Source organism: Bombus vosnesenskii, unplaced genomic scaffold, assembly GCF_011952255.1.
Source record: "Bombus vosnesenskii isolate JDL3184/JDL3185 unplaced genomic scaffold, Bvos_JDL3184-5_v1.1 scf7180000016274, whole genome shotgun sequence".
NCBI classification, from domain to species: Eukaryota; Metazoa; Arthropoda; class Insecta; order Hymenoptera; family Apidae; genus Bombus; species Bombus vosnesenskii.
In genome coordinates, this window is record NW_022884343.1 from 1,945,694 (window position 1) to 1,973,670 (window position 27,977).

At 32.3% G+C, this 27,977-nt stretch overlaps 1 protein-coding gene across 5 annotated transcripts; it reads left to right on the plus strand.

Moving 5' to 3' along the window:
- The first annotated feature begins 2,126 nt into the window (after positions 1-2,126).
- Positions 2,127-27,055, plus strand: LOC117242360 (PDF receptor). 5 transcript variants are annotated; one of them, XR_004495233.1, is made up of 13 exons: positions 2,127-2,649; positions 4,665-4,772; positions 16,237-16,397; positions 17,056-17,159; positions 17,955-18,099; positions 19,518-19,620; positions 20,592-20,712; positions 21,207-21,285; positions 21,382-21,467; positions 22,036-22,216; positions 22,928-23,042; positions 24,694-24,877; positions 26,451-26,524. XR_004495233.1 is itself a non-coding variant. In XM_033508951.1 (13 exons), exons 1-13 carry the CDS (start codon positions 2,568-2,570, stop codon positions 26,523-26,525), a joined length of 1,449 nt encoding a protein of 482 aa, XP_033364842.1. In that variant the 5' UTR covers positions 2,127-2,567; the 3' UTR covers positions 26,526-27,055. The 5 variants fall into 5 exon arrangements, 2 of the variants coding, with proteins under 2 accessions (XP_033364842.1, XP_033364843.1); XR_004495235.1 differs by having other exon boundaries at positions 26,456-26,510; XR_004495234.1 differs by having other exon boundaries at positions 24,694-24,873; positions 26,451-26,487.
- Positions 27,056-27,977: the final 922 nt, after the last annotated feature.

Here is a 27,977-nt window from a genome sequence, read left to right on the forward strand (position 1 = left end):
ATTGACAAATCCGCAATTACTTAGTTGCTAACCCAATAATATGTAGAAATATATGGAACGTTTAAAGTAAATTTGTTATGACATTTAATGGATGAAACAAACCATTTAGATTGCACTTTTTCAATTGTATGCATAAAAATATAAAATTACACGAATATCTGTAGTCTGATCATTTGCGTTTCGTTGCGTTTTAGGATATTTTATATATTTTTCCATATTACGCGCATTCTGCCAATTTTTGTAGCTATACATTTTTCATAGATGCATAATCTGTAGATTGCACACAGTATGAAAATATATGTCAAACATGCAAAGTAGAACACGCGTCATAACGGTGAGTAGGCGGGGCAAATGTTTGCTTTTCATTTTTGTAATCATTTTACATTTCATGATAAGAAAACGAGTTTTCATAAACGTTCGCAGTCTAGTTATAAAGTTACTTCAGTTGTGGGAAAGAATATTTGATATCTCGCTTTGTCCTCGATTTATTTTCAAAGAGTGTTTTCATTTTTCCTTTAATTTTGTGCAAGAAATTTGTATCTTTATATTGATTTTTAGGAATTTTATTAATTAAGTTAGGAAGCATCGAAGTTGTTTTAAATTACCTACAAAAGGGAAAAAGAGCTTTGGAGACTCTGATATTGGTTTTCATTAGTAATGGTCAGCGATAAGTGAGGCAATGTACGATATTAATACCGTGTCTCCAATTTTTATAATTATACGATTGGTCACAAGACCTGAAAGGATTTTTCTTCTTTTCTTGTTAATTTATTTGGATATCTTTTTAATTCAATAATATTTTCCATCTATTCTGTTTCTCATTAACAATATTATTCCTTTTTCTTTTCAGGTGAAGACCATCAATGAGGAAACGCTTCATGGATCAGACCAAAGCCCAATTACCGCAGAAAGCTTGCATTCCATGCAATTTTTCATCCATCATCCTTTCATAAAAGTATTTCTTTACGTCCCATTTCTTGAAGTATTCACATTTGGAATCTAAATAAAAACACTCAAGGGAGAACCAGTCTGCACTGCGACATAATTAATATACAAAATCCAAACTAATATACTGATATACTAACATACAACAAATATATAGATATTGTTTCCAAATGGTTTCCAAGGTGTTGGAAGAGAAATCAATGTGGCTAACATAGTTCAACCCCTAACGAACAATCCTCAACTTTTTCTATTATTGTCAATACATGAAATTTAAAGAGATATATAGAAGCAAACCATCACACTGGATGGAAAACCATGTTTTAAAACCATCACACTGGAACCTCACATAACTTGCTCAGAAGAAAGAAGAGAAGGAACCAATCACGTCAAACATATTCTAACCACTACTAATCTCTTCTATATTCTTTCTATTATTGCCGATATTAAATTCAAAGGAATCTACAGCATCGTTATCTCCAAAAAGCGACTTGATATTCATAAAACTTCGTCAGAACAAAGAAGAGAAGCAACAAACGATGTCAAGCATACTCAAACCACTATTAACTCTTCTTCCTTCTTTCCATTATTGCTGATATATAAAATTTAAAGAGATCTACGGAATCAGTATCCCCATGTGAGCTCAAAGCTCTCACAGCCTCCTCAGAGCAAAGAAGAGAAGCGTTCATTATCGTCAAACACACTCAAACTCTTATCTTATTAACTCTTTCTATGTTCTTTCTATCATTGCCAATATATAAAATGTAAATGAATGTAAAGAAACAGCATCTGTAGAAAGCCACTCGGGTGTGTCATAATCTCCTCAGAACAAAGAAGAGAAGCGATCATTATTGTCAAACACACTCAAACCATTACTAACTCCTTCTACGTTCTTTCTGTCATTGCCAATATATAAAATGTAAATCAATATTGAGAAGCATCTGCAGAAAACCACTTGGATGTGTCATAATCTCCTCGGAACAAAGAAGAGAAGTAACCAACATCGTCAAACACACTACAATCGCCACTGAATTGTTCTCTGTTCGTCTCGTTATTGCTGAAATATAACATTTCAAGGAGTCTACAGAATCGATATCTTCAAAAAGACATAACATACTTCTTCAGAAGAAAGTTCAGTAGTCAGCGTGGTCAAAGATACTCCAAACGCTACCAAACTATTCCCTATTATCACAGAAGCGATTAGTTATCAAGAGAAAGCGACAAAGCGTTCAGCGACGAGTATAACTGGAGAATAAAAAAGTCCTGGAGCTGGGTAAGCGACGTGGATCGTAGTTACGAAGAGGCAGCTTAAACGTGGAGCGTTCATCGGTTCAGAAGAAATTCCTTTTGCCTTTGTCAGCGTTCCTCTGCACGAGATAAAGGATTCAGCCAGCCAGAATTCGTTCGTGCAAACGATAGAGAAGACAGGAACAGCGTGGCCGCGGGGATATTCGATTGAATAGCCGAATTCGATTACGTTTCGTGTTGGAGAAAATGGTTTCCGATGACGAGAGATGAAGAAACCCGAGGACAGGGTATATTTGCTGTATGTCGTATGGGCGTGTTCGTTGAAGTTGTATGCATGTAGAGGCAAAAGGAAGTGAAAATGGACAATTAAAGGAAACATGGGCATCGGTAATGCCATTGGCAATAGCACGCAGGAGTTCTGCAGCGACAAGTATAAGGACTTTCAGCCTCCAGATGGAGGTAAGTACTGATAGAATATTATGCTAAGTTATAAGTATAATAAGTGGGAAGAAAGGGTATAGAGGTCAAAATATTGAACCGAAGACCCTAATAAGGGAAGTCGTGCATACAAAGTAAAAATTGTAAAATGTAAAACAGTACAGTAATTGTAAATTAGAAATATTAATACAAAATTGAAGCCGTAGGTTGCACGTAGAAACTTTAGCTCGAAATTGAAACTGCAAAATGGAAGCTTTAGTATATAATTCGGATTATAAACGAGGAACCTTAAGCTGAAATTCAAAGGTGGGATGATCCACGTGAAACAAGAACCGCAAAAGAGGATTATACAATTGTAAATTAGAAATTTTAATACGAAACCCAAACTGTAAATCGCAGGTAGATACCCTAGTTTGAAAATCAGATAGTAAATTGAAGATTTTAGCATAGTATTCAAATTAACGTTAGATATTTAAATAAAAAACCTTAATATGAAATTCAAAGAAGAAATCATACGCGTATCAACGAAAATTTCAAAAAATAATTACACAATTAAATAAACGCATCGAAAACAGGTTAAAAACAGAATTCTATCAATAAAAAAAATACCATAAAGAAAGAAATTCCACCGGTAGTGAATCAATCGATATTCAGGGTGTCTGAGCTACGTAAATGTGATCGTCTAAATATCTGGCTCACTTGTAATCGCGTAAGAGGATTCTCGTGACGAAGATAAATTATTTCAAGAGGCGAGTGAGGTAGACTTGAGAAAAAATTCCTTCCACCATTACAGGTGCTCCTTGAAATTGTGTAACTTTGTCTTGAGAATTTTACATTTCAAATCTTCACTGTGGTAAGGTGTCATGGTATTGGTTTTTCCGGAAGCAATTGTGCAACTACAATATTACACTTGCACTTTGCACTTCCATTTCGCACGAACCTTCCGTACACATTGCAGTCCACTTCTTCAGGGTAGACCTGGAACTGACGGTTTCAAATCCCATTATCTCCATGTACACTGATCGATATTTCTCTTGACTGATCAAACTGTTCAACTTCCAAGATCTGACCAGAAGTCGTTTAACTTGATCGGTCAATCAAAGTGGACAAAATGAGGCCTGAAACGCTTAGTTTCAGGATGGCGTTAAAGAAGTAGGCTACAGTGTGCAGGTGCGAAGTGCAAGTGAAGCAACTTTGCCTTGAGATGTTTCTCATGTAAGCAGTACAATGGGTAATCAAATTATTTAACAAAATAACGTGTATGTAAAGGATAATACCGCTTACAGTCTTGTCAAATATATATTTCCAATCTACAAACATCACTAATATTAGCCTACTTAACTAAAAACGTTGCAAATACCTCTCTTCTCTTCGCCCCTTTCTTCTTCTTCGTTTCCAATTTCTTCACCCAGTTTACAGACTTATATCTTCCTTCTTCGTTGACTATCTCTTCTCTATTAACTGCCCAATTTCTAGAAACCTACACTCTACTATCACGTGGTCTGAATTTTAAATTTCCGTATTTGTCCCCACTCTTCTCTCAATATAATCTCAATATCTACAGACTTATCTTCTCCTTCGTCTTTGACTATCTCTTCTCTACTAATTGGCCAATTTCCAGTAACCTGCACCCTCCTACCATGTGCTCTGAATTCTAAATTTCCGTATCTGTCTGCAATTTCCTCTCAGTATCTGTTCCACTTAGAAGTTAACTATTTTAATGTGAAATAACGTAACGGTAATGTAATGTAATGTAACAGTTTGGTAACTCACGCATCAGCTAGATATTGAGGAGACCCAATTTAGCTGAGACACTCTGTATGCTACAAAATATAGAGACGTCGATTTCCTGGGATATTTCGGTGGCTCGTTCCGCATACGAAAGCTGCAAATGAAATTCAAAGAGCAACCAATCTCGTGTATCAGTTAGGTAGTCGGCTTCAAAATTGTATGAAGCAGCGACACGCGGTCCAGTACGAGGAAACACGGTGTGACAGTAATGTGGTTCACGTATCCGTTTCTGTTTCATTTTACAGAGCTGTGGTGTGAACCGGTCTGGGACTCTTTGCTCTGCTGGCCACCGACCAAAGCATCTACAACGACCAAACAGAAATGCCCATTCGAAGATGTATTCGACGCAACCAGTAAGTATACACGTGTCACCGTTTGATGAATGCACATTTAAATTGCTTGTTACCTGGGCTGGTATACACTGTATGTATAGATGTAAAGCTGGAACGTAGGTAGAAGGAAAGTGAGTGAAGAGAATATCGAGTAATAATGTAATTAGAATTTATATGTATGGAATTTCCAAATACGTTTTGAAGACAGAAATCAGGTTTGGTGGGAACATGGTGATATGTTGATTGTTAATCAGTGAGTATTTTCCTAAGATTTATACACACAGTGGCTACAAATATTATCTGCACAACATTGTATGTGTTATAATATTCACATACCAATCAAAAAAGAGTTAAAACGTTTTTAAAAATTAAAATCTTTCAGTTTACCATAGAAACAAATTTCTATCATTTTTTCTATGATGCAACATTATAGAATAAATTTTTTATGCTTTGAAGGATTATAGAAAATAATATTTTCCTATATTATAGGAAATTGTTTTTCATATCATTTTTTATATATATTATTTTTTATATCATTCTTTTAAGGATTTTATATTATTCTTTTAAAATCTTTCATAATATGACAGAGACATATTTCTGTTCTTTCTTTCTTCTGTTGTAATACAGAATGGAAAGTTCCTATACTTTGAAGTATAATATTAAATATAGGACGACTTCTAAATTTTTATTTCCAATAATTGTTACAAACCAGATAAAGTTGGATTTGCAAGATTAATATTCATCTGACAATAAAGCGCTGGACTGTTTGAATTGAAAGAGAATTAATTCTATTGTTGTACATGGAATGTGTCAGTGTTCTTTAAGAGGTTAAGCCAGGTTTTTAAATGAGAGACTGTGGGAAGAGAAATAAAAAAGTATTCTGTATGAGCAACCTACTGAAAAGGAACATCAAGAATAGAAGAAAATGCCAGAGGAATAATATAATGTATTCTGAAATGACTTAAGCTTTGTTTCCAATGAGTCATTAAACGTGAGAAGAAAAATGGGAGATATTCCGTATGAGAAGATCAGTGAGAAAACGGAAGAAAATTTCAGGAGAATAATTTAGACTATTTTTCCTTGCTTAATCCCTGGAAAGACAAATGAAATGCATTTTCCATGAGAAAAAGAGCTTCGGATGTGAACGAAAATTCTAAATGAATAATGCAGATTTATTCTTAATCGCTTAAACTTCGTTTCCTCCGTAAGACCTTCAACGTAGGTATAGAAAGTACACCGTGCATAAAAAAGTCGGTACAAAATGCATTCAGAGTTCGAGAAAGAATCAGGAGACTAACCTAATGCGAGATGCCTTAAGCTTCGTTTCCAACATTTGACTATGAAAGAAAAAGGCTGACTGGTAATGAAGTAGGTAGCTTGGCGAACTACCGATGCTTATACCGAACTACTATACTGTACAAGAGCTTATACCGAACTACTATACTGTATAATAGACTTATACGAGGAATCTAAATCGGAATATACGCACATTACGTCACATTAGACAAAATGTAAAAAGCTTCTACAACGTGCAACTTGAGAACGACCCGTTACTAATTATAGACTAACGAATGAAAAAGGAATCAAATATAAATTCCTATTCGAGGACTTGGAAATCAAAAAAATTGATAAAAATAATTAAACGCAGAAAACGTAAGAGATACGTAGAGAGTGCAATAGGTGATGATTACGTGGAAGAAGTAAATATCTAACTTTAATAAATAAAGAACGAATAAACGTTTCCAATAAATACCAAGTAGACCTGAGAAACTACAGTTAGTATTAATTAATTGAATAATTTAATAGTTTGAATAGTTTTTTAATAAGAAGTTTAATAAGTACCATCTCGATTAAAGTATTTTTAACTTTCAACTAGTTTAACGGATTTTTTCCGGGGAAGTTTGTCATTATTTCAGATGTAATTAACGTCGTTGGCCAGGCTTTGAGAAAGTTGAATGCTTTTCGGTGTTATTGACTTTTTAATTCAGCTCGTCGAAGCGAAACCTTGAAATTCCACGGTGGCTAAAGGCGCATTTGCATGGCAGGACGTTGGCGGAAGAATGTTGACGAGTTCACATCGGCGATCAGAAATTCCCAAACGTTCGTACCAAATTCTAATCAAAGGAGAACCAAGTTCCTGAGTCAAACTCATAATCTTTATGGAAACGCTCCCTAAATAGATGGCGTCCCAAATGTAAAACAAATTTAGAGTCTCTCTTAAGTACTTCTAACCTAAATCGTTGCTACTTAACCCATGATTATTCCCTTTTGCTTGTTTTTCTTCGTTTCTTCGTCCTTCTGCAAGCTTTAAGAGAAGATAAGTTTAAGTTGGTATTCTGGTTTAGACCGCCATTTTTTCAAGGTGTACCTTAACTTTATATAAATTTCTAAAAAACGTAAAAAACGCTGACAAATTTAAAATGTAGGATTATCTCCATTAATCCTATATAAAAATCCTTTACATTCCAAAGAATTTCCGACGAAATTTGTAAGATTAGTTCAATCAGCGGAGAATAGAATTATTGTTAAAGAGAATGGAAAAAGACAGTTAAAGTGGGTTTGCCGGACGGTTAGTGGCAGTAACATGTGACAGCGTTATCGAGTGCAATGAAAATGCGACGAAGTGGGTCGAGTATCGGGAGTTCCCTGGTTCTCATTCGCACTGTCTGCTTGTTATTGTCGTCGTGAAAACGGAAATGTATTGCGGAGACCGGGTGGCAAGTTCAAGTAAGCTGCCCGTGTCAGCGAATCCCGGATAGGAATCGATGTCGTCAGCTTACGACACGACTCCGGTTAAAGGAGACCGGCCCTAAATATACATATAATATAATATATGTATAATATTAAACATATAATATTTAGTGAACAAAAATATTGTCACAGATTAGATTTTTGTATTAAATCCTCTGTAAATGTATAAAACGTATGGTTCCTTGTCAAATTTCTTCCTAAAATAGACTTTAAGTAGGAAGTTAAACAAATGCAAACCTAACCTTCAAGTCTGAAATATGTTTAAGTACAATTCGTCATGGTTAAACAGCTTTATAATGAAACTAAATATTTTCTTAGCGTCGTAAGATTTCAATTATCGCAAAATTGATACAAAAATCGATTCTGGGATAACTGGAATCGATATAGGGCCAAACAAATGATTTACAAGAGATATACTAACTGATCTGAGAATGGTAACCAAAACAAAAATTTCGGTTCACAAAAATGCATGGTTCCATACAAATTTCTCCTTCTTCGTTTCCCCATTCTTCAAAATAATAACTATAGCGACGGTTAATAATAACGACCGATAGGTTATACACTATATGTATAACACGGTTAGGTTTGCATTGGTTTCCAATTTGGTTTGGTCTAAGAATCGTTATGCTGATTCGTAAAGTACTGTCTGTTTAAACACCTATGTGCGTAGATTAGATTTGTATTAGATTTCGAAAATCATTTTACTGATTCACGATATATCCTCTGGTTAATGTAGACCGATGTTAAACAGCTGTATCGTGCAATCAGATTTAGGTTATGAACCGTTATATCTGTTCAAGGAACACCCCTTGATTAAACAGCTTTCCGATGCAATTAGGTTTGAGTTATATATAGAGCCAAATTACAAATGTACTGAACGTAAATCCTCATATTGATGCGATGAAATGGTAATAGCCATTTCGACCGTGTGGTTACGTATAGGTTAGGAACACACAGTTTAAGTAACTCTTACATTCGTATTCGGAAAAAGATTTTCCAATCTAGAAATTTTTATCTTCTGCTTTATTCAAGATGGTTTTATTAAACAAACAGTATACTAGAATCATTACGATTTTCGTAATACCAGTTTTTATTCGTATTTTACACAAAAAATAATTTTGCAATTTGGTATTAACAGATTTTGAAATCTTCTACCATTTTTAATATGAAGAAATGTACCCAGAAATGTGCAAATAAAGATAACTACAGACATCGCAATTTGACGCGCCTGAGCACTAGCAACCCGTCTTCTAATGCAATTTCGGCGGAGTTGCTGGTTGCCTACTGTCGAGCGCTTAAAAATTTACATTTTAATTTCATTTCACCGAAAAATGAACAGAAATGAATCATGTACTTGTTACATATATAAGACAAAAAATACTCTCTACCCCACCCCTACCCATACCCACCCCTAGTGTGGGTCCCATATGTTATACCGAAGAAATGTTTCTGTATATCTTATTTACCGGTTGCATATGCGTATTGATAAAAGATGTCTACAAATATTTAAATATGTTTGTTTTACGAAGCTATATACGATTTAAAAATGCTACAATGGAGGATTAAAATTTACGATTCCAAGAATGAAAACCTTCAATCATTAGACTTTCCAAGAAAAAATGCGTCTCGCTCAATTTACCGAAGGCTTCCAGCTAAACCCGAGCAAAAAATGTCGTTAAAAATATCCGATGCAGACAATCTGATCTAGGATCGAGTTCTGTAAAAGTAAATCTCGAGGAAGATAACGGCAGAAAATAAATTTCACACTGAAACGAATCTGTGAAACAAGAAACGAAGCGAATGATTCCCGGTGATCCAACACCGAACTCTACGTAATACAGCGAGCTGGTATACTTCCAAGTCCCCTGACGGATTTTCGTATTGTAACAACACGAGGAATTTGCATGCAGGTCAGGTTGCATTCAGCGCAGTAGCGAAGTTGAATCGGGTACACCGTGGAGAATAGAAGAACGACAACAACGAGTCACATCTGTCGTTAATTCACGAAAATTTCTTTTCTCTGCGCGTCCTTCTTTTCTCCCTTTCCTGTTTTTTAGTTTCTTATTTTTTCTTCTTTTTTTTGGAATGACTGCGTCCTCGAACTATATACGCCACGTTTCTGGGATACGTAAGTGGGTTAAATTGGGATGAAGTGGTCCTTCCAGGATCTGAATCTTTGGAGATGATGAGGATTTTGGGGAATCTATGGTATTTGATTTTTTATGATCTTTTTGTTTCTTCTTTTCTTTCTTCCAAAACCTAAATTTTTAGGATCGAAGATGGATTTTGTAAAATATTCTTGTCTGTGGTTTTCAGAAAGTTTTAATTTTGAATACCCTTTTTATTATATCTGTGTTAGACTTTCAGCTTCTTCTTTCTCTTCTTCTTCTTCCAAAATCTGAGTTTTAGGCTTGGATGTGAATTGTGGAAAATATTCTGCTCCATAGTTTCTACAAAGTTTTGATTTTTTATTTTTTTTATTATATTTTTGATTTATATATTTTTAGATCTTTCTTCTTCCTAAATACGAATCTTCGCGGTTGCTTAACTTTGTGAAGTATTCTCGCTTGTCCCTTTCCCCCATACTTTTCATTATATTTCTTAGTTATTCTTAAATTAAGATTATATTTTTCAAACACTTAACAATTTTTCATGACCTGGACGTGACTTTTTTGAAATATTCTGACACATGTATTTTACAAGTATTTCTGATCTCCCTTTCTTATGTTTTAAATTCTCTTCAGCATCTTCCGCGCACTCACTTGAAACTAAACTTCGTCTTCGCGGACGTGAATTTTTTGGAATATTGTTTCATCTCTTTGAGACGTATTTCACATATTCTATTCTTTATCTTTCACTTTATCTGTACATTCGATCTATCTTTATATTTCAATTTGCGTAAATATTTCCATTTGCAGTGTTGCTAATTCCATTTTCAATTTCCTAAATAATTGTCATCCCAAATTATGATGTATCTTCGTTACAAGCTTAATACTGACGTCTGCTCTCATGTTGCACGAACATTTCCAATTTCAAATGCTGGTATTTCCATTGCTCATTATATTGCATTTCTCATTACAATCGTGGTTTGCAATCTAAGTTTGGTTTCCCTACTATTCCATAACCCAGTATCAACTTCTAACCTCAATTCACACAATTTGATTGCGTACTTACAACCTAAAATTTCTTAGATACTCCAATCCCAATATTTCAATATTTCTAATCTCGATTTGTAATACACTCAGATTCAATTTTGAGTTTCTTGAACATCATTAATCCAATTCTCTAATAATTTTTAACCTTATCCTTTCCAGACTTTTTCTAACCTGCATTTATAATATTTCCAATGTTATTTTGAATGTCTACTTTCAGACCCCTAAACACTTTCGATCTTAATTTTCTAATTTCAATCTTTGAACGCCACTAACCTGAATTTGCAGTATATCCAGCTGCAATTTCAGTTCAGTTTTTATTCTAGTCCAAAGCTTCATAAACAAGATCACTTTCTAATATTCTTTTAATCATTTCTAACCTCATCATCTCCATACATTTCTAACCTCAATTTACAATCGCGACATTTTCAATTGAAATCGTATTTCCATAATTCATATCAATATTTAAAAATTCATAATTTAATAACAATTTAATAACAATCACAAGCAACAGTATGAACTGTTTCCAACAGATTTTCAAATAAGAAAAACTTCTGTTCTCCAAGATCTCACGTAGAAATGCGAACATACAGCCAACGATACGATGGAACGATTTATTTCTACGGAATACCCGCTTTCAGATTCGTTCTTCAATTGGAAAGAAGGGGAGTAGGTATTATCAACGCGAAGAAGAATGCTACTGCTTATTTTCTTCGACGTGTAATTCCTTTTTTTTTTTTTTGTCGTGGCTTTTTTCTCTCCTTTTCTAGAATCACTTGAAAAAGTGGCTACATTGAATTTCCATGTCCGTTTAAATGCCAGCTGGCTGGTGGGCGGGGCTTTGCCACTTTTCAACTGAAATGAATACCTACCGAGCAGACGAGAAAGACAAACCATTCTTCGATTCCGGATACTTCTCTGATCATTAGTGAAGCTTCTGAATCTCTTGTTTACACAGTTTTTTTTTTCTTTCCTTTGATTTTAATGTCGCATCGACAGGATCATTAGCGACAGCTATGCCTCGGTTGTTCTCTACTACATCTTCTTGCTGTTAGATTCCATAGTATATTTGAGCTTCTTCTAAGTATTTGAGAGTATTTTTAACGTGAATCTGAGACGTCAAAGTTGTACTTGAGCGAAGTCCGTATCTTTGCCCCTGTACAACTGTGTTTCAAATCTTCTGCACTCATAAAGCAAGTGGTTTGCCGATAGCATCTGGTTCCGTTCTTTTATAGATATTCGTGTTTATTGAAGCTCCTAGTTTGAGAAATCTTCTATCACGGGATTGGCATGTGGTGTGCCTCAAAAATCAATACAGGTATTGTTCATCACTACGATATTCTGAAGATAATTATTACAATAATTAAGATACAGAAAATACTCGCGAATTTTATCAATTAGTAAATGATTTTTTCTTTTACCAATCAGAAGAATGCCATTTTTCATAACATTGTATTTTAATCTCTTTTCAAAAGAAATTTATTCTTGGGATTATCGCGGCTTAATTACAAAATTCAATTTTATTCAGAAACTTAATTTTATTTCTACAGAAAATTAATAAAATGCATTGATAATGTTATAAAATTAAATTTTACTTAAATAAAATTTCCTTTTCAATTTATATAAATTTAATATGAATTTAGTGTGAATTTCATTTTTCGATTCATTTAAATTCAATATAAATTTGATATAAATTTTATTTTTAAATTTATTTAAATATTGCTTTTAAATTTACATAAAATTAATGAAATTTTATTAATTAATTTTAATCTCAAGTTTAAAAATGAAATGTCAACTTTTTATTGTTTAATTGATACCTTGTTGTAGTATCCTCCCATTGCTTTTAATCATTTAATATAAGAAGGTTCTTTTATTAACTTGAAAAATAACCGCTTTTAGTTGAATACAAATCTGCCATGAAAATGATGTAATTTTTGGCGTTTCGAATTTTATAAAATTCTACTTTAATTTTCACCCGATCAATTGAAAATAAATTTCGGAATATATAATTTTTATATAAAATTTGATGTTGGTATGCTTTAAACCGTAGAAAACGATACATCAATTTAATTTGAAACAAAAATAAATTCCACAACGAGAATTTAATTCCTGGAAGGTTTTTCATTATATCTTTATTTGAATAACGAACTACAATTAAATATAGCTTAACTTCCTCTTCTCATTCCTCTTTCTCTTCTATATAACCACATTTTTTTCAGCTCACTGAATATCTGTATATGGCCATGATTACGTTTTAATATGGTTTAATTTGGAACACATAGTTCCTATTTCAGCGATCAAAATTCACGTGTAGTCTTGACATTAAACAGGAAAAATCAGAGAACGAATGCCAGGTTTCAGTCTATCTTCGGTTCTTTTCCCCAAGCTGCGCGTACAATGCTTCCATAAAGACAAGGACAATTAAAAAGACGAATGCTAGAGGCTCAAAGATCTCACTTCCGATTGCTGATCATCCTTGAAATGCTAGAAAATTTTTTCGAAAATCTTCGAACTCTCTCAACTCTCTTTAAACATCAGAAAATCTTTCCGGGAAATTTGGAGAATATTTTTGTTTGAGATATGTATTTTATTTTTCACTTCAACGAACTGTTAATCTAACAAATTAGGGCGCGCACGGTTTTATTCGGGCAAGCTACGCCTCACAATAGTCACGTATGACAAACAGAGATTATATTACATTTTATAATACGTTTATGAATAAAGTTTCCTTTTAAAATTTGTTTCATTTATATTTCCCTGATGAAATCCTTTTTATCTTCTATTATTTTATTTACAAGCTATGGCTTGTCCCAGTTGTTAAAGCCAATCTGCAAATGTTCATTATAAACGAAACACTATACAGGGTGTTTAATCTTATTGCACCCAGTTTATTCAACCCATGTATATCGTTCGATTTGAGGATCTCCGTACACCCCGTTGCTTAGGCTGACCTACTTTCGTTCGTGTAAGGAGGGTTGCATGCGTACAGGGATCTTTCGGTCAATTTTTAATTAACGATAACTAAAAAACAAATCCGAAAACGCGATTTTTTTATTCTTGATTTTCATCGTATTTTAGCTTCAAGAATCGCTCCTTACATTTTCTTACATCTGTAGCCCTGTATATTATTTATAAGAACGTAACAACTCGTACTTCTTTTATTCTTCAGATGTACTCGAGTTTGTGGAATATTCATGCTTAACTTCGTTTTCATGTATCGTTGCTCTGTTTCTTCCCGCAGATGTTAAAGAAACCGAAAAAAACTGTATCATGTAATGCCTTCGGTTTCCGATACTTACTGGAATATTAACTATCGTGCGAAATTGCACCGGTTTATCGAGTCACGTACTGGAAATAAGCTCCTCCAGCATTCGCATCCTGGAATTGTGGATCATCCCCCGATTCATGATGTTGCGAATCCGTTTACTTTCATGTGCGAGACTAGAATAACCCACGACATACATCCCTATTTCAGTCTCTGATATTTCCACAAATTTCAACCAACGTAATCCAAATAGTACTCAAAATCTTCTTATCTTTCTTTGTTTTATTTTTATAAGTTGTTAAATCGGATTGCAAGTGAAATGGAAATTTCTTGGAAAATTTTAGAGACATCAGAATGTTCAAATTATTACTATTGACGTAGCAAATTCCTTATTTAATTTACATTTGTTGTTTTGATTTTTGGTAAAGTTTTGTTAGCTGTAATTTAGAACTGTATGGTTAATTAAAATCATTATGGGAGTTTTGTAAATTATTTCACTGCTCGGTCTTTAGCAATTATTATCATTTTGCAACTTCTACCAATTGTCAGTAATTGTTATAGTTATTACCATAATAATTGTTATTAATAATTGTTAAGGATTAAACAGTGAAATAATTTGTAGAGATCACAATATATTTGTGTACTGTACAATATATTTGGATGTTTAATTATTTAGTATACGAGTACATATTGAAAATAATTGTTATTATATTATTAATTGGTTCATTCTTTTTTTATCAGAATAAAATATCTTTCTTTCCTTGCAATCTGTATTTTACGTTTGAACTTTTGGAATTCTTGAGTTCTTGTTTCTCTTTGGACGCCTGACGACGAGCAATTTACTATGCATTGGTGGAAACTGTGTCGGTAGTTCACCAATTTAATTCACATTTACCGACAGCGTTGCGTTTGCTAAATATTTCGCAAATTTTATTAGAGACCAAGCAGCCGAATATTCTGTAACATTTGCGAAGTAATTGGAAATAATAAAATTTGCAAAATAATTCGCAGATGTTAAACATAAATAAACGTAATTAATTAGACGAGCGAGCAACCCGATTTACATCAATTTCTTTTATGAAACTCAAAGGTAAAATAAAATTTGTCAAAAAAGGAAACTGTTTCGTAGTTTTTTTGGTTTTCTCATAAATTAAAAGTTAAACGCATTAAATTGAATTGAATACTTTAATGGTCAATAATTTATATTAATGACAATAAATTGTAATTAATACAATAACGTGCTATTATTAATAACATATTAATATTAATAAATATCAGTTTAATCGATAAGAATAGTATTGGTACTAATAATAGATGATACGTATTTAATAATTTTTATCATTATTTCTTATTAGTTTACTGTGTTAATTACTCCTAGATCCCGCAAGACTATAATTAAAAAATTATAAAGTTGGGGTCGATCAAAATGACAAAAATTATGAAAATTTAAAGATTGGCAAAACTATAAAAATTACAAAATAAGAATAAGGATTATAAAGAATTATACGTAAAATATATTGCTTCGAAAATAGCACAAATCCAGTGCCGCTTATAGGCGGCGTCCGCGAAATGACCTGTGGATACGAGCGCCGATTATAGGCGGCAACCACGCGACGAATTCTGGGTTCGGTACCCCATACATCGGGAATACACCAGTGCCATCTGTAGTCAATAATATATTTTTTCGTTATCGGCAGAACATTTTGTGTTGATTTTATTGACATATTGGATTAATTACTTCTTAAAAGTTACTCATTTTTGATACAACGTCAAAACGTTTTAAGCAATATATTTCAAACATCCAAGCGAACGTATACTATTTCGTGCTAAAAAATCTGTTAAATCCATTGACAGTGAAACGATATTTCATATACGGTTCTTACAAGAATTATTGTTATTTAAGACTTAGGTAAACGTATATACTGCAACTATGCACACTGTGCGCATTTCTGGCGCGCGTTTCCGTTCAGTGACAGTACTTCGGCGGACTAGACTGCCCGAAGCGAAAGGATTAAACCAATTTCCAAAACTCAACGTTTCCGTTTATCGCGCTAAATAATTGTGGAACTTGTTCAGGATTAGTTAGACAAATGTTGGTAGTTAGAGCTTGTTTGATTCCAGCCAAGTGAGATATTTTGGTTAATTACTAATCAAACAGTTTAATTGACCAAATTGGACAAGATAGTAAATCGATTTGTCTTTCTTAGGTTTTGTATAACGCTACAACACAGTGCAAAACAGTACAACCAACACTGCACCGTACCTGATACCATCAGGGAAGCTCGCACTTGTTAAATTGAGCGTGTTGTTTGTTTAGAATCGGTGGAGAAGAAGTGCGGTTACAATGGTCGATGGGAGGGGCAGAATGGGACGAATAACGAGGAATACTCGCACGGCTGGGCAAACTACACAACTTGTTTGACACCAGAAATGCTCCGGCTGCATGGAAAAGTTTACACCAACACCGTCGAGGGTAACGTGAGTGTCTTAAAAGCTGGATTATTATCAGTTGAAATTCGAATTAAATGAATTAAATGAGAATCTGAATTGTATCCATTTATATGGTAAAGCCAAATATTAATGTTCAAAGATGAACATTAATGAAATACATTAGGGGCGTTCAGACACAAATTATTTTAGATATAATCAAATTAGTATCTGAAAGTAAATAATTTTAAATATAGTCAGATACATGAGCAGCGTTGGAACAGAATTTTTTTTTAAATGCATAAGTAATACCCGAATACGAATGATCTGGAATAGCGTCAAATACATGAAATTTGTTCAAGAACAAATTTAATAAAGAAACGATTTTTTACGTAAGATTTTTTTTTTTATTTATTGGAAATGAAAATTAAAAAATTGAGGTGACGTGATAATCCAAAGATAAGAGATTTATATATTTTTTTATTTGGTCGTATTGCAAAAATAAAACTGTTATTGATCACAGTATAAATATCCAGGAGCTTTTTGTTAGATAAGATTAAAAAGAATCAAATGATGGAAAAGAGTCGTGTAGCTATTGGATAATAAAACGAGTGGAAAAATGTAAAAACTGGAGACGCGTAATAATTTGTGTAAAAAAGCTAATGAGAATTAACTTTTTTATCGGTTGTACCTTTTCTTTGTTTTTCAGATGAAGCTGGACATAGCTGAAAAGACTCGAACATTAGAATTCGTTGGTTTAAGCATCTCTCTAGTAGCTTTGCTTGCTTCGCTTGCCATATTCTGTCGTTTTAGGTAAATTGTTTATCATATTAAAATTTGTCTACCTAAAAGGTAATATTATTAAGTAATATTTCAATCACTATTTTATTACAAACCTATAGTGAAATTGAAATACATATTTTGGAGATTTGAAAGAAATTGATTGAAAGCCAATGTAAATAAACGTAATATACTTCTAAAATGTGGAAATTAGGCAAAGTTTTCTATGAATAAAAGAATAAAAAAAATATTTTTTTTATCGTAAGTACGAGCTAATATTCTGCCATTTAAAAGATAATTTTATTGTCAAAGTATAATAAAATTAAAATAGATATTTATTTTGAAAATTTAAAAAAATCAATTAGAGCTCAATACAAATAACGATATTATACCTTTATAGTCATTTTAAAAAAGTCTCAAGAATAGAATAAACCTCAAAGACCAACTATGGGTTTGGTCATTACCACCAATCAGTTGCCAAACCCAATAGTATATCTTCTTATTCTAATTATAGCTGGTACTAGGCTATTTCTGTTTTCCATTTATCTTTATGCCAAATATCAAGATAGCACAATTATATAAATAATAATTAATCTCAGCAGAAAGATGGGAAATACAGTTGTTGGAGGGAATTAGGTTAAGTTCTTGCTAGAGCTTTGTGATTAATGTAATGAAACCTTGATTGTGTCACACGGTTTCTGAGATACTGAAAAGCCATTTATTTACAAACAAGACACAAAGATTTCAGCACCTTTCTCGTTAACAATGCCACATGAAAATGGAAATAAATTACGTAGAACTGAGATGATAATATTCATGCCAATCTAGGTCCCTGAGAAACACAAGGACCAGGATACACAAGAATCTGTTCGTCGCCATGGTTGTCCAGGTCTTGATTAGATTAACACTGTACATAGACATTGAGGTCCTCAGGAGGAAGACTTATGGTATTCAACATGGCATTGGAAACACCGTAAGTGTTTGTAGTTAACTAATAAATAGTTGCTTCCAAACTGTATTTGTCAACATACTGGTTAATTAATATATCATGAGACATAGGAAATTATATATTCCTTACATTTGATATATATTTGACTATCGAATTGTCATTGTTTTCCACCTATACTGATACACAATTAGTCATAAAAGTCTACATTCATCGTCTGAAATTTGGAATAAATCCTTAAATTTGAAAAATATTATTATTATTATATTGCATATAAATTTGAATTGCAACAAGAACATTATCTTCAGCAATTTCTTTGGCATAAAATTTTGCATTAATTGAACATTTTCTGAAACATATATGCATTTAAAGAACAGCAACAATCTATTGTGCTTTTTTTAAGAAGTAAGAAGACACAAAAATGTACATATTTACATATACTTGTTGTACTTGCATGAGCTTATAAAAGTGTAGATTTAATATTATGTTAGTAAACTTGTAGCTTTTCTGTAGACATTAATAATGATCTGCAATCTTCGCAGAATTGGAGGTTTTATAATTTTTAAAGTAATTCCATCTCAAAATATACTGAGCAAATTCAAAAATATTTCATATTGGTACATAACTGTAAATGATTGTATAACAAAAGTGTGTGTAGAACTTTGTGAGCGATTATATATTAAGAAACTTTATATGAACGAGGTACATTTTTCTTCTATAAACACACGTCCAATCTGTCTTCATTTTCCAGTAATAAAGCTCTAAAGGTATAACGCTTGGGCACCTGACAGCGAGCAACCCGCTGTGCATGTAGCAGCTGGCACGCCGTGTTGCTCGTTGTCAGGAGCTCAACTATTGTACTTTTAAAGCTTCGGTATTAAAAAACAAAGTAAAATCAAGAACGTTTATTAATAAAAAAACGTTCCTTATTCCTTATAATTATATATATATCAATAATCTGAGGTTGTACATCTATTCTTTCATCAGAAATATAATTATCTGAAATAGTAATATTTATTAGACATTATGTAATTATTATTAGATAATTTGAGTGAAAGACAATTTATCAATAGTAGTAGGAGAGTTAATCTATAGTTGTAAGATATTTTATGTATTGGTTCAAGTTATTAATCAGACATAAATTTCTATGATTAATAAAATTGAGATTTAATAAAGGTAAATCAGTTTCAGATAAATTAACTTTAATTCTTCCAAATAAAAATATAATTTATTTCAAACAGAAATGAAACATTAAAAAGAAAGAAATTATCATATTAGTATCTTAATCAATAATATCCTAATTAATTATTATGTAACAATAATTGTTATTTCCAAGAAATTAAAGAAATTGAAAGAGATCCAAGTGACAAGTTAAATTTATAATTAACAGACGTCAAAGACAGTCTAGTGTTAAAATCTACTTTCGAAACTCCTTTTTCTTAAAGCCTGTGCTCTGTGAGGCCAGCTACGCCCTTTTGGAGTACACCAAAACCGCTATGTTCATGTGGATGTTCATAGAGGGACTGTTCTTGCATAATATGGTCACTGGTAAGTGAACCGACGTTTATTCTTCAAAATTTCCTTTACATTATCAACATAGAAACCGAAGAACAAATATTTCACCAACCAATTTCGTGGCTCTAAGACGATTCAGTTCTAATTAAAAAATTGTTTGCTCTCAAGTTCTTGTTCCCACTAGGAAACTCATATCTTTCCTTTCCAATTATTCTTCTATTTTTAGCTTGATCACGTTGGTTCAGTAAAAACTTATTCTACTTGTTTGCTATTAAATTTTGAATCTTACCAATTTTAACAACTTGAATTTAAGATTGAAAACTTTTTGTGAAATAAAATATCTTCATTCAAACTAAAGATTTTCTATATTTTAGGGAAAACTTATAATACTGATAACAAATTTGAAGTTCGTTTAGGAGTGCAAAAACAGCATAGCATCTTGTATATACAAGATGTTCTAGTCTTTTTCTAGCTAAACTTTATAAGGACTTTCTATAGACATAAATAAGAAATGAAATTTACATAATTATTGGTTGTATGAAACTCTATTAGAAAGTTACAATGAAAAGAGAAAATACCAATGATTATATCTTATATTCAGTCTCCTGCTAATTCTGTAATTCAAAATTAATACCATAGATACCAATAGCAATCTGCTTTAAGTTACTAAATTTTTTATTAAAAAATATTCTAAGGTTTCTTCTTAAATTTCTAAGTAGGTTTTATGAAGTATTAAAGTAGTGATTTTAACTAGTGTATTTATCTTGCAAGATAAATATTAAATAATTGTAAGTAATTTTAAATATTAAGTATTTTGGGATAAGTGGAGTTGATAAAACACTCTGTATATCTACTAAGACATCTGAAACAATTTTCAAGTAACTGACCTAGTTACCTAGTCCCAATAAATTTTCCATGTTACAAAGTTCTGCTTTATTATAGGAATCAAAAGTTTAAGTGAAATTCTATCAAATAATCGCACCGTCTTTTACTTACTGTTCCAGTAACGGTGTTCCAAGAAAACTCATACTACAGGATGTATCGGTTCATCGGATGGGGATGTCCCGTCATAATGACGCTAGTTTGGGCCATCATCACCGCCTTCTATTACCATCCAAAGTCGAAGTAAGTCGGAGATTGCCACGTCTATAGGAAATGAAGCTATAGCTACATGAAATTCAGCTATGGGTGATTAAGATTCTAAAACTCATCCTCTAAGTGCATCTACCTAAAGTTTCCCTTCATTTAGTTAGACACCATGACAGATTGAATACCACTTTCAGATGAGATTGCATCTATTATGGAATGGTGTAGAAATCTATTGAATCCTCAACTAAATCTTAAATTTTCTCAGCTGTAGAGAAAATTGTCCATGTAAACTTTTTCATATTTTTACAAAGAAGATAGTAAGTTTCACCGGAATTAAATATACTTGCTTTGAATAGTTGATAAATTGTTTGAACAAGAGCCAATTTTTCTATATGTAAAATATATAATGAAAATATATTATGTAAATTAGTATAATTTGATGTAGTATTTAATACTTGGATCTCCAATTCCAATCATCAGTTCTTGGTAGAAGTTTGTCAAATAAGAATTGTTTATGGTGCTTGTATCAGATTTACCAGATGCTGGTCTGGATACAATCTGTCTTCCTACTTTTGGATCCTAGAGGGACCTAGATTTGCAGTGATATTGGTGAGTAATATCAATTTAGAAAGATACATTTTAATTTGCAACAATGGCTAGATACAGGAAACTATAGAAATCTTTGTATTGATTTTGATCCTTCAGCTCAATTTTCTGTTTCTGCTGAACATCGTCAGAGTGCTCGTGGTGAAGCTTCGACAGAGTCACACCAGCGAAATCGAGCAAGTCTTGTAAGTAATTCACATGACAGTAACTTTTTCTAAGAACGAAGTAAGTGTCACAAGCAGAAGATAAAGTAGCTAAGATACAACGAGTTGTCCAATCTTATCAAGCAAAAAAGAACAAAGATATTTAATTAATAGACTTCACGAAGGCTGGGTCAACGTGTTTACACTATACTCACAACTTTTTAATTAAAAGTAAGAAAGTAGTGGCTAAAGAAAATAATTGAATTTAGATAATTAAATATAAGGGAGGGAAAACATTATATAACAAGATAATGTAATATTACATACAATGTTGTAATATTAAATTAAATCATTTAAATTAAATATGAAAATGTTAATATTTATACACGTAATACGTATTATTAATACATATAATTATTAATTAATTATTATTAAATACAATGTAATATCGAGGAATCGTATAATGCTAAAATATACAAATAACAATTAACGTACTACTTCAATATTTTATGAATAATGGAAAAATAATATAAATTCTGATCTTCGAAAAAAATATTTTGCTGCATTACAAAAATAATTCTAACATCCTTTGCTAATTTCCTTCTTACAGGAAAGCTGTGAGGGCAGCTGTGGTGCTTCTGCCTTTACTAGGCATCACCAACGTGCTCTTCATGATCGAGGTGCCCCTGCACAACGTGAAGAAATTCGCCTTGTGGTCTTACTCTACGCATTTCCTTCAATCCTTTCAAGGTCTCTTCATCGCAACACTGTACTGCTTTTTAAACGGCGAGGTGAGACAATTGAACTTAAAAATGAACAAATTTCTCTATTTCAGTCTTCTTTTGTTTCAAATCGAATATAGTATATTATATGTCTAGTATAATATAATCAGTAGATTAAAACCCTAAAGTGATTAAATTATGGAAAGAAAGAAGGAAGAAGACAGGGCATTCTTGGGAGTACCAAAATTAAGCTCCAAGACTAAAACTAATAAATTATTATTGATGACTTTTTCTGATAAGTTACTATATACTTTATGTTTTAATCTTACACTAAATTTAATATACAAAATTGATCAACCACCTTCCAATGTTCCAAAATTGAATCACAACTAATATCAAATATCCAATTTTTAATCTATTAACATTAAATATAGTAATTTACAGTAAAAACGAATCAAAAACCTGCTAATATTCCAAAAGTAAATTACGACAAACCAGAGATTATAATTCATCTTCGAACAATTCATACAAAAACACGGCGTTTCGAATTCGCAGAGCGCTAATATATCCAAAGCTCGATTTAGGCTGAGAAATAAATTACTCTAAGGTGAGGGAGGCGCAGTATCGCGTAAACATTAGTCTGGATTTATCAGGCGTGGAATTTAGGTTGTACTCACATTCCACCCTACTCTTAATTAAATTATTCAAATATGCATTGCAGTAAGTGAATGGTTGGTTTAGTGATACGATTAAGGGCCAATTATTGTCTGGTACACACAGGTGAGGCTCGCTCTGGACAAAACTATTTCTGTCTACCTTTCTCTAAGAGGAACTGACTTACAAGCAAGAAGACAGTCGACATTCAGTGGTTGTCAACCCCAAAGAATCGCGTCGGGTGAGTGAATTAATGAATTTATTAAATATTTATAAATTGTAAATCATCTGAGTTTCTCTTATAAATTGCTGGCTTTCATGAGATTTAAGTGGAAATGCTTTTGAAAATTCTTGGTCAACTTACGATTCTCCTAAGTTTGATTAATTCCACTTACAAAAATATAATCCAATGAATTACAATTTTCCTAGTATTGCATATAATTCTTTATCAAATAAATTAAACCAAAGACGTGTAATTAGAAACGATGATTTATTATTTGATACAAGGCGGATAATACCAGGATATATTTTCTATTTATCAGAGTATGTTAATATTTACAATTCTATGCTAATAAACAAACATCTGTTTGACAGGAGAATAATCTATTAAAATATTAGAACAAATATCAAAATACTAGTATTTGAAGGGACATTCTACGTATAACACTCTGATAAAATAAAATTGAAATGAGCTTTCTCACATGATTTACGATATTCCAAAATGATCGAATATTTCTTCTCATTATTCCATACATTCATGCATTTAATTGATAAATTAATTAACAAATTATATTACGATTTTATTAACTTAAAAATTCCTATTTATTAACATGTAGCAAGGAGGGAATGAATTATTAATTAATTAAATACAGTGGAATCTGACGATTGGGGAATTCTGAGAAATATTTTGACAAAGCAGTGTTTATCGTAAGCAAATATAAAGCAAATCCGTGTTTTGGATCGTTCGTTTGTATGGGCCAAATTTGCCCTTTGTACAAACCGTGTTTGACAATTCATCGGCAAATTGCAACTGCAATTGTAACTGCAAATTATCCAAACTGTGCAAATTGTAATCGACGATAATGTTCCGCGATTCACTTTGACTTAATTATTATCATTACTATTGACGTATAGCAAGTGCGGTGAATTATTTAAATAAAATATTTGCCTTTGAATTAATTAATATTGTCACTGTTGAATTTCAAGCATAAGAAACTGTTGAAATAAAATATTTGTATTTGGATTAATTGATATTACTATCGTATAGCGAGAGTGTGGGTATTATAAAAATAAGATATTTGGCAAACAAAATTAAATTAAATTGATCAAGTGAAATTATTTGATAGGCGATTTCTCAAATTATATTACCACGTCACATTTGGTTACATTTAATTTAAAACATTTGCTAACATATAGCTGCACATATTGACATTTCGTTTGTAAATTAGCAGAAGTCTAATATTTGAGAAATACACACATAAATGCAAAATATCATTTGCCAAATACTAAGTACAATAAAAAATTATTGGCAATTAAATAATTCCTTAATTCACCATTTGACAACTAAAGTACGAAATAATTTAGAGAAAAATCACTTGTTTTTTTTTTTTTTTAAATAAACTGACACACAGTTATTTCAATAATATGTGATCTTCCCTTTTACTAATATCATTTCCTAACAGTCATCGTTTAGTAATTTAATTACTGAGTTCCTATATTATAATTATTCCCATCTGTTATAAACGAGGAAATTAGCCAAAAGTTTTACAAGGCAGAGATAGCAGAAAATTTCTTTAGCTCAAAAAATTGTATTCGTTGAGGAGCAGAAGATCGAAGAACGAAAAGAATGAGAACAAAGAAAGTGACGGAATAATGATTGTTAATACGTGCAGTGATCGAGATGGAGGAAGAGGAGATAAGACCCAGCGGATGGATAAGACTGTGCTGTCGAGGTGGAAATACTCCACCACCGGACCGACCTGCCGAGTGAGTAATGATCGAGGAAACTTCGCCATTCCGCACTTAGATCATTACCAACATCGAAGGTTGATCCTCCTCGCAACATCGTACCAGTAGGTAAAAACACGCAGACACGGAAGCATATACTGTTGCATCTCCTCTTCTATGTCACCACTTACATCATCCTAATTAAAGGAAGCTCTACTAGGTTTCTTCTTCAAGCTGCTGATGAACTTACACCATGATACACTTCTTTTGGATGTATTCAATTTTATCTCTTCAATTGTTTCTTCTGCAATTCTTTTAAATATTATCAATGAAGTAATTAACCTTGTTGTTTTCTTTGGGTTGTTTTTTTGCTTGGTTTCATTTCTTCTATCCAATCGGATTACCACTATATCTTGATGGAACTTTTTGTCCTTGAGTCGAATTTTTGTTATTTACAAAGATTAATGGGTCTGCAAACTTGAGAGATCTTCTTGGCTCTTCCTAACTCTCCCTCGATGTACTTAGTTCTTTTAGAATTTGTTAAGTTTCACTGGTCATTTCTGGACTCTTTAAAGCTTTTAAGACCACTTTTTACACTATTGCACTTCTCGTAAAGTTCTTTAAAGTTTCATTTTCTTGCTTCTATCTCCCCCTGGCTCTCCTTCGGGCACCATGGTTCTTTTAAGGCTTTTTTTTAACTGTATTTGGTTCACTTGAGTTCTCTCGAGTTTTCCTTCAATTTGCATCGCTTTATAATATTCATGAATTTTTGTAGAGTTTCTTAGTTTTGGTTCTCCTTCGCTCTCCCCGGCTCTCCCCGGCTCTTCCCGGCACTTCCCGACTCTCCCCAGCTCTCTTCGGTTCTCATTCGTTTTCCCCGGTTCTTTTGAGATTTTCAAAGTTCTACTGGGATTTTTCAAGCGTTTTGAAACTCTTCTTATGCTTAGATTTCTTTGCATTCTCCTTAAATTTTTGGGAGAATCTTTTGATTCTAGCTCTTCCTGCCTCTTCCTCGTTTCTCTCACTTCTTCTGAATTGCTTTATGCTCTATCGTGTTTCGTACAACTTCTTCAAACTGCTAAAATTTGGAGTTTTCTATTAATTTCCATACTTGCTGTTGCCATAATCCATTAGTGTTTGGAAATATATTAAACTCTATCAATCAGAAACTAGTCTGTCTCTTAAACACTCTTCTCACAATTTAGTTCTTCGCGTGCATATAGTTAGCATAATTGTTCGCTCTTTGTGTAAATAATTTGCATGACGTGTAGCTCACAATTGCTTTGAAATGCTCAGTTTGTACAAACCAGTCCGTTTCTCAATCTCACTTGCTTTTACATTTAACTACAATAGTTTTTTATTGTTGTAAAAGAACCTCTGGATTAATTAACGAACACATTGTTTCATTTAGTAAATAAAGTTAAAAGATAGAAACTGTATCAACGATATTGCAAGCAGTTGATTCTTCTCTTTCAATTTGTTTGATCTATATAACTTCAATGTTTTCAATTGTTTTTCTATTCTTTGTGCAAATATTTCTTCCAAAATGTATGTTACGCGTAGGTGTATTTCCGTTAAATTCCCAAAAACCAATATAACAATGAAAACTCTGTGTTTCAATTAGTGTTCCATGTTCAGAAAAAAGTATTGTTGTAGATGACCCCAATGATTTGGTGGAAGCAATACTAGTTTACGATTTCAGAACAGCTGTCTGACCATGGAGCCTCTCTGGACGAAAGCTTCAAAGTTCCATTCAGACCATGAAGATGAGCTGTGAGCTTCTGTGGATCATGAAAAATGGACAACCTGAAATTAATCTAAAGACTCAATCGTTCGACTTTCAATTAGTAGAAATTTGATTAGAGTAATGGATGAAGATGATGAGCACAGCGTAAAACTTGACCTGATTAACATTCTGAATGTTTCAATAAACTTCTTTACTCGAGCAGCATGGCCATCAAATTTTGTAATTTCTAGAGACATTGTAAGATATCTATGAAATGTTAATTAATAATTTACCGATGTCTGATTGAGTGGATATTGAGGAAGAATGATGGATGGAAATCTGGAATTTGAAGACTTTTTGTTGAAAAGTTGGAAAGTAAATTGTATGTGACATAAGTCATAGTGAATGGCATGAGGAAATTGTTAAAGATGATTATTAAGAATTAGTGAATCGTGTGAATATACACTTCTCTTCATTTTCTTCTTAATGAGAATTATTTCAAGCGACATATCATAGAGAATTGAAATGGTACCTCTACAAAAATGACTAATAATTAATCAAATTCAGGAAGTTAATTTTTTTTTAATAAAAATGAGTTCTATATATTAAGAACAGAATTTACGAGAGACACATTCAAGTGAGATTCAATTTATTTTTTGATATCTTCATTTGGAAGAAAAACGACAGAAGAGAGACGTTTATAGATGTAATTGACGTACGTGTATTGCTGTTTCTATTTTTTAAAATATAATCGTGGCTGATAATGCATCAATTGCGTCCTATGCTATTTATCTAATACATTAGAGAATGCACTATGTGCATCTTGGGAAGAAATTAATTCCAATCAGAGTGTAAAAGATATTTGACAAAATAAGAATTTCAAATTAAACAATCCAAAATGTCAAATAAATTAAGAGAATGTTCTGTAATCTATGCTTATAAAAAATCGTTATAATAACAATATCATTTTTTCTGGAATTAACCCAGACAAAAAGAAAATAAAACTGGGAAACCAGAAGGTTTTCAAATATCCTATTGTAAATATTTATTTTATGGGTGAACTGAAGCTTTGATAATTAATTTTTGATCAACAAATTTTCATTGAATAGCTGTAACACTCTCTTCATGAATTATAGACTGACTACTGCGACAGAACGTACTGTGTAATATTTTTAAGCTTTTGTCAAACGGCCCAGGGTATTTAATTTGTAAGGCTAGCTAATTAGCGAGCGCATCATCGCTTGTATGACTTTGTAGCTGTGAGTTTTTTTAAAATGTAAATAAATTATCGTGACATGTACCCTGTTTGATGAAGTTTTTTGCAGAATTGTGACTTTAATTTTTACACTTTCTATAAGCATAATTTTAATCACAATTTTTATACTTTTTATATAATTCTAAATTATAATTCTTTATAACATTTAGAAAATAGTATACATTTCCATGGCCTACCCATTAAACAATTGTTACCTCAAAATTTTATGGAATTTTAAATTAAATTAG

What these genes read in the sequence shown, in the direction of transcription:
- LOC117242360 (XM_033508951.1), top strand. Translation starts at nt 2,568, where the DNA reads ATGGGCATCGGTAATGCCATTGGCAATAGCACGCAGGAGTTCTGCAGC. An exon ending in ACTGCTTTTTAAACGGCGAG is followed by an intron (nt 22,217 to 22,927) that starts GTGAGACAATTG and finishes TGGTACACACAG; the next exon opens with GTGAGGCTCGCTCTGGACAA. An exon ending in ACCCCAAAGAATCGCGTCGG is followed by an intron (nt 23,043 to 24,693) that starts GTGAGTGAATTA and finishes TAATACGTGCAG; the next exon opens with TGATCGAGATGGAGGAAGAG.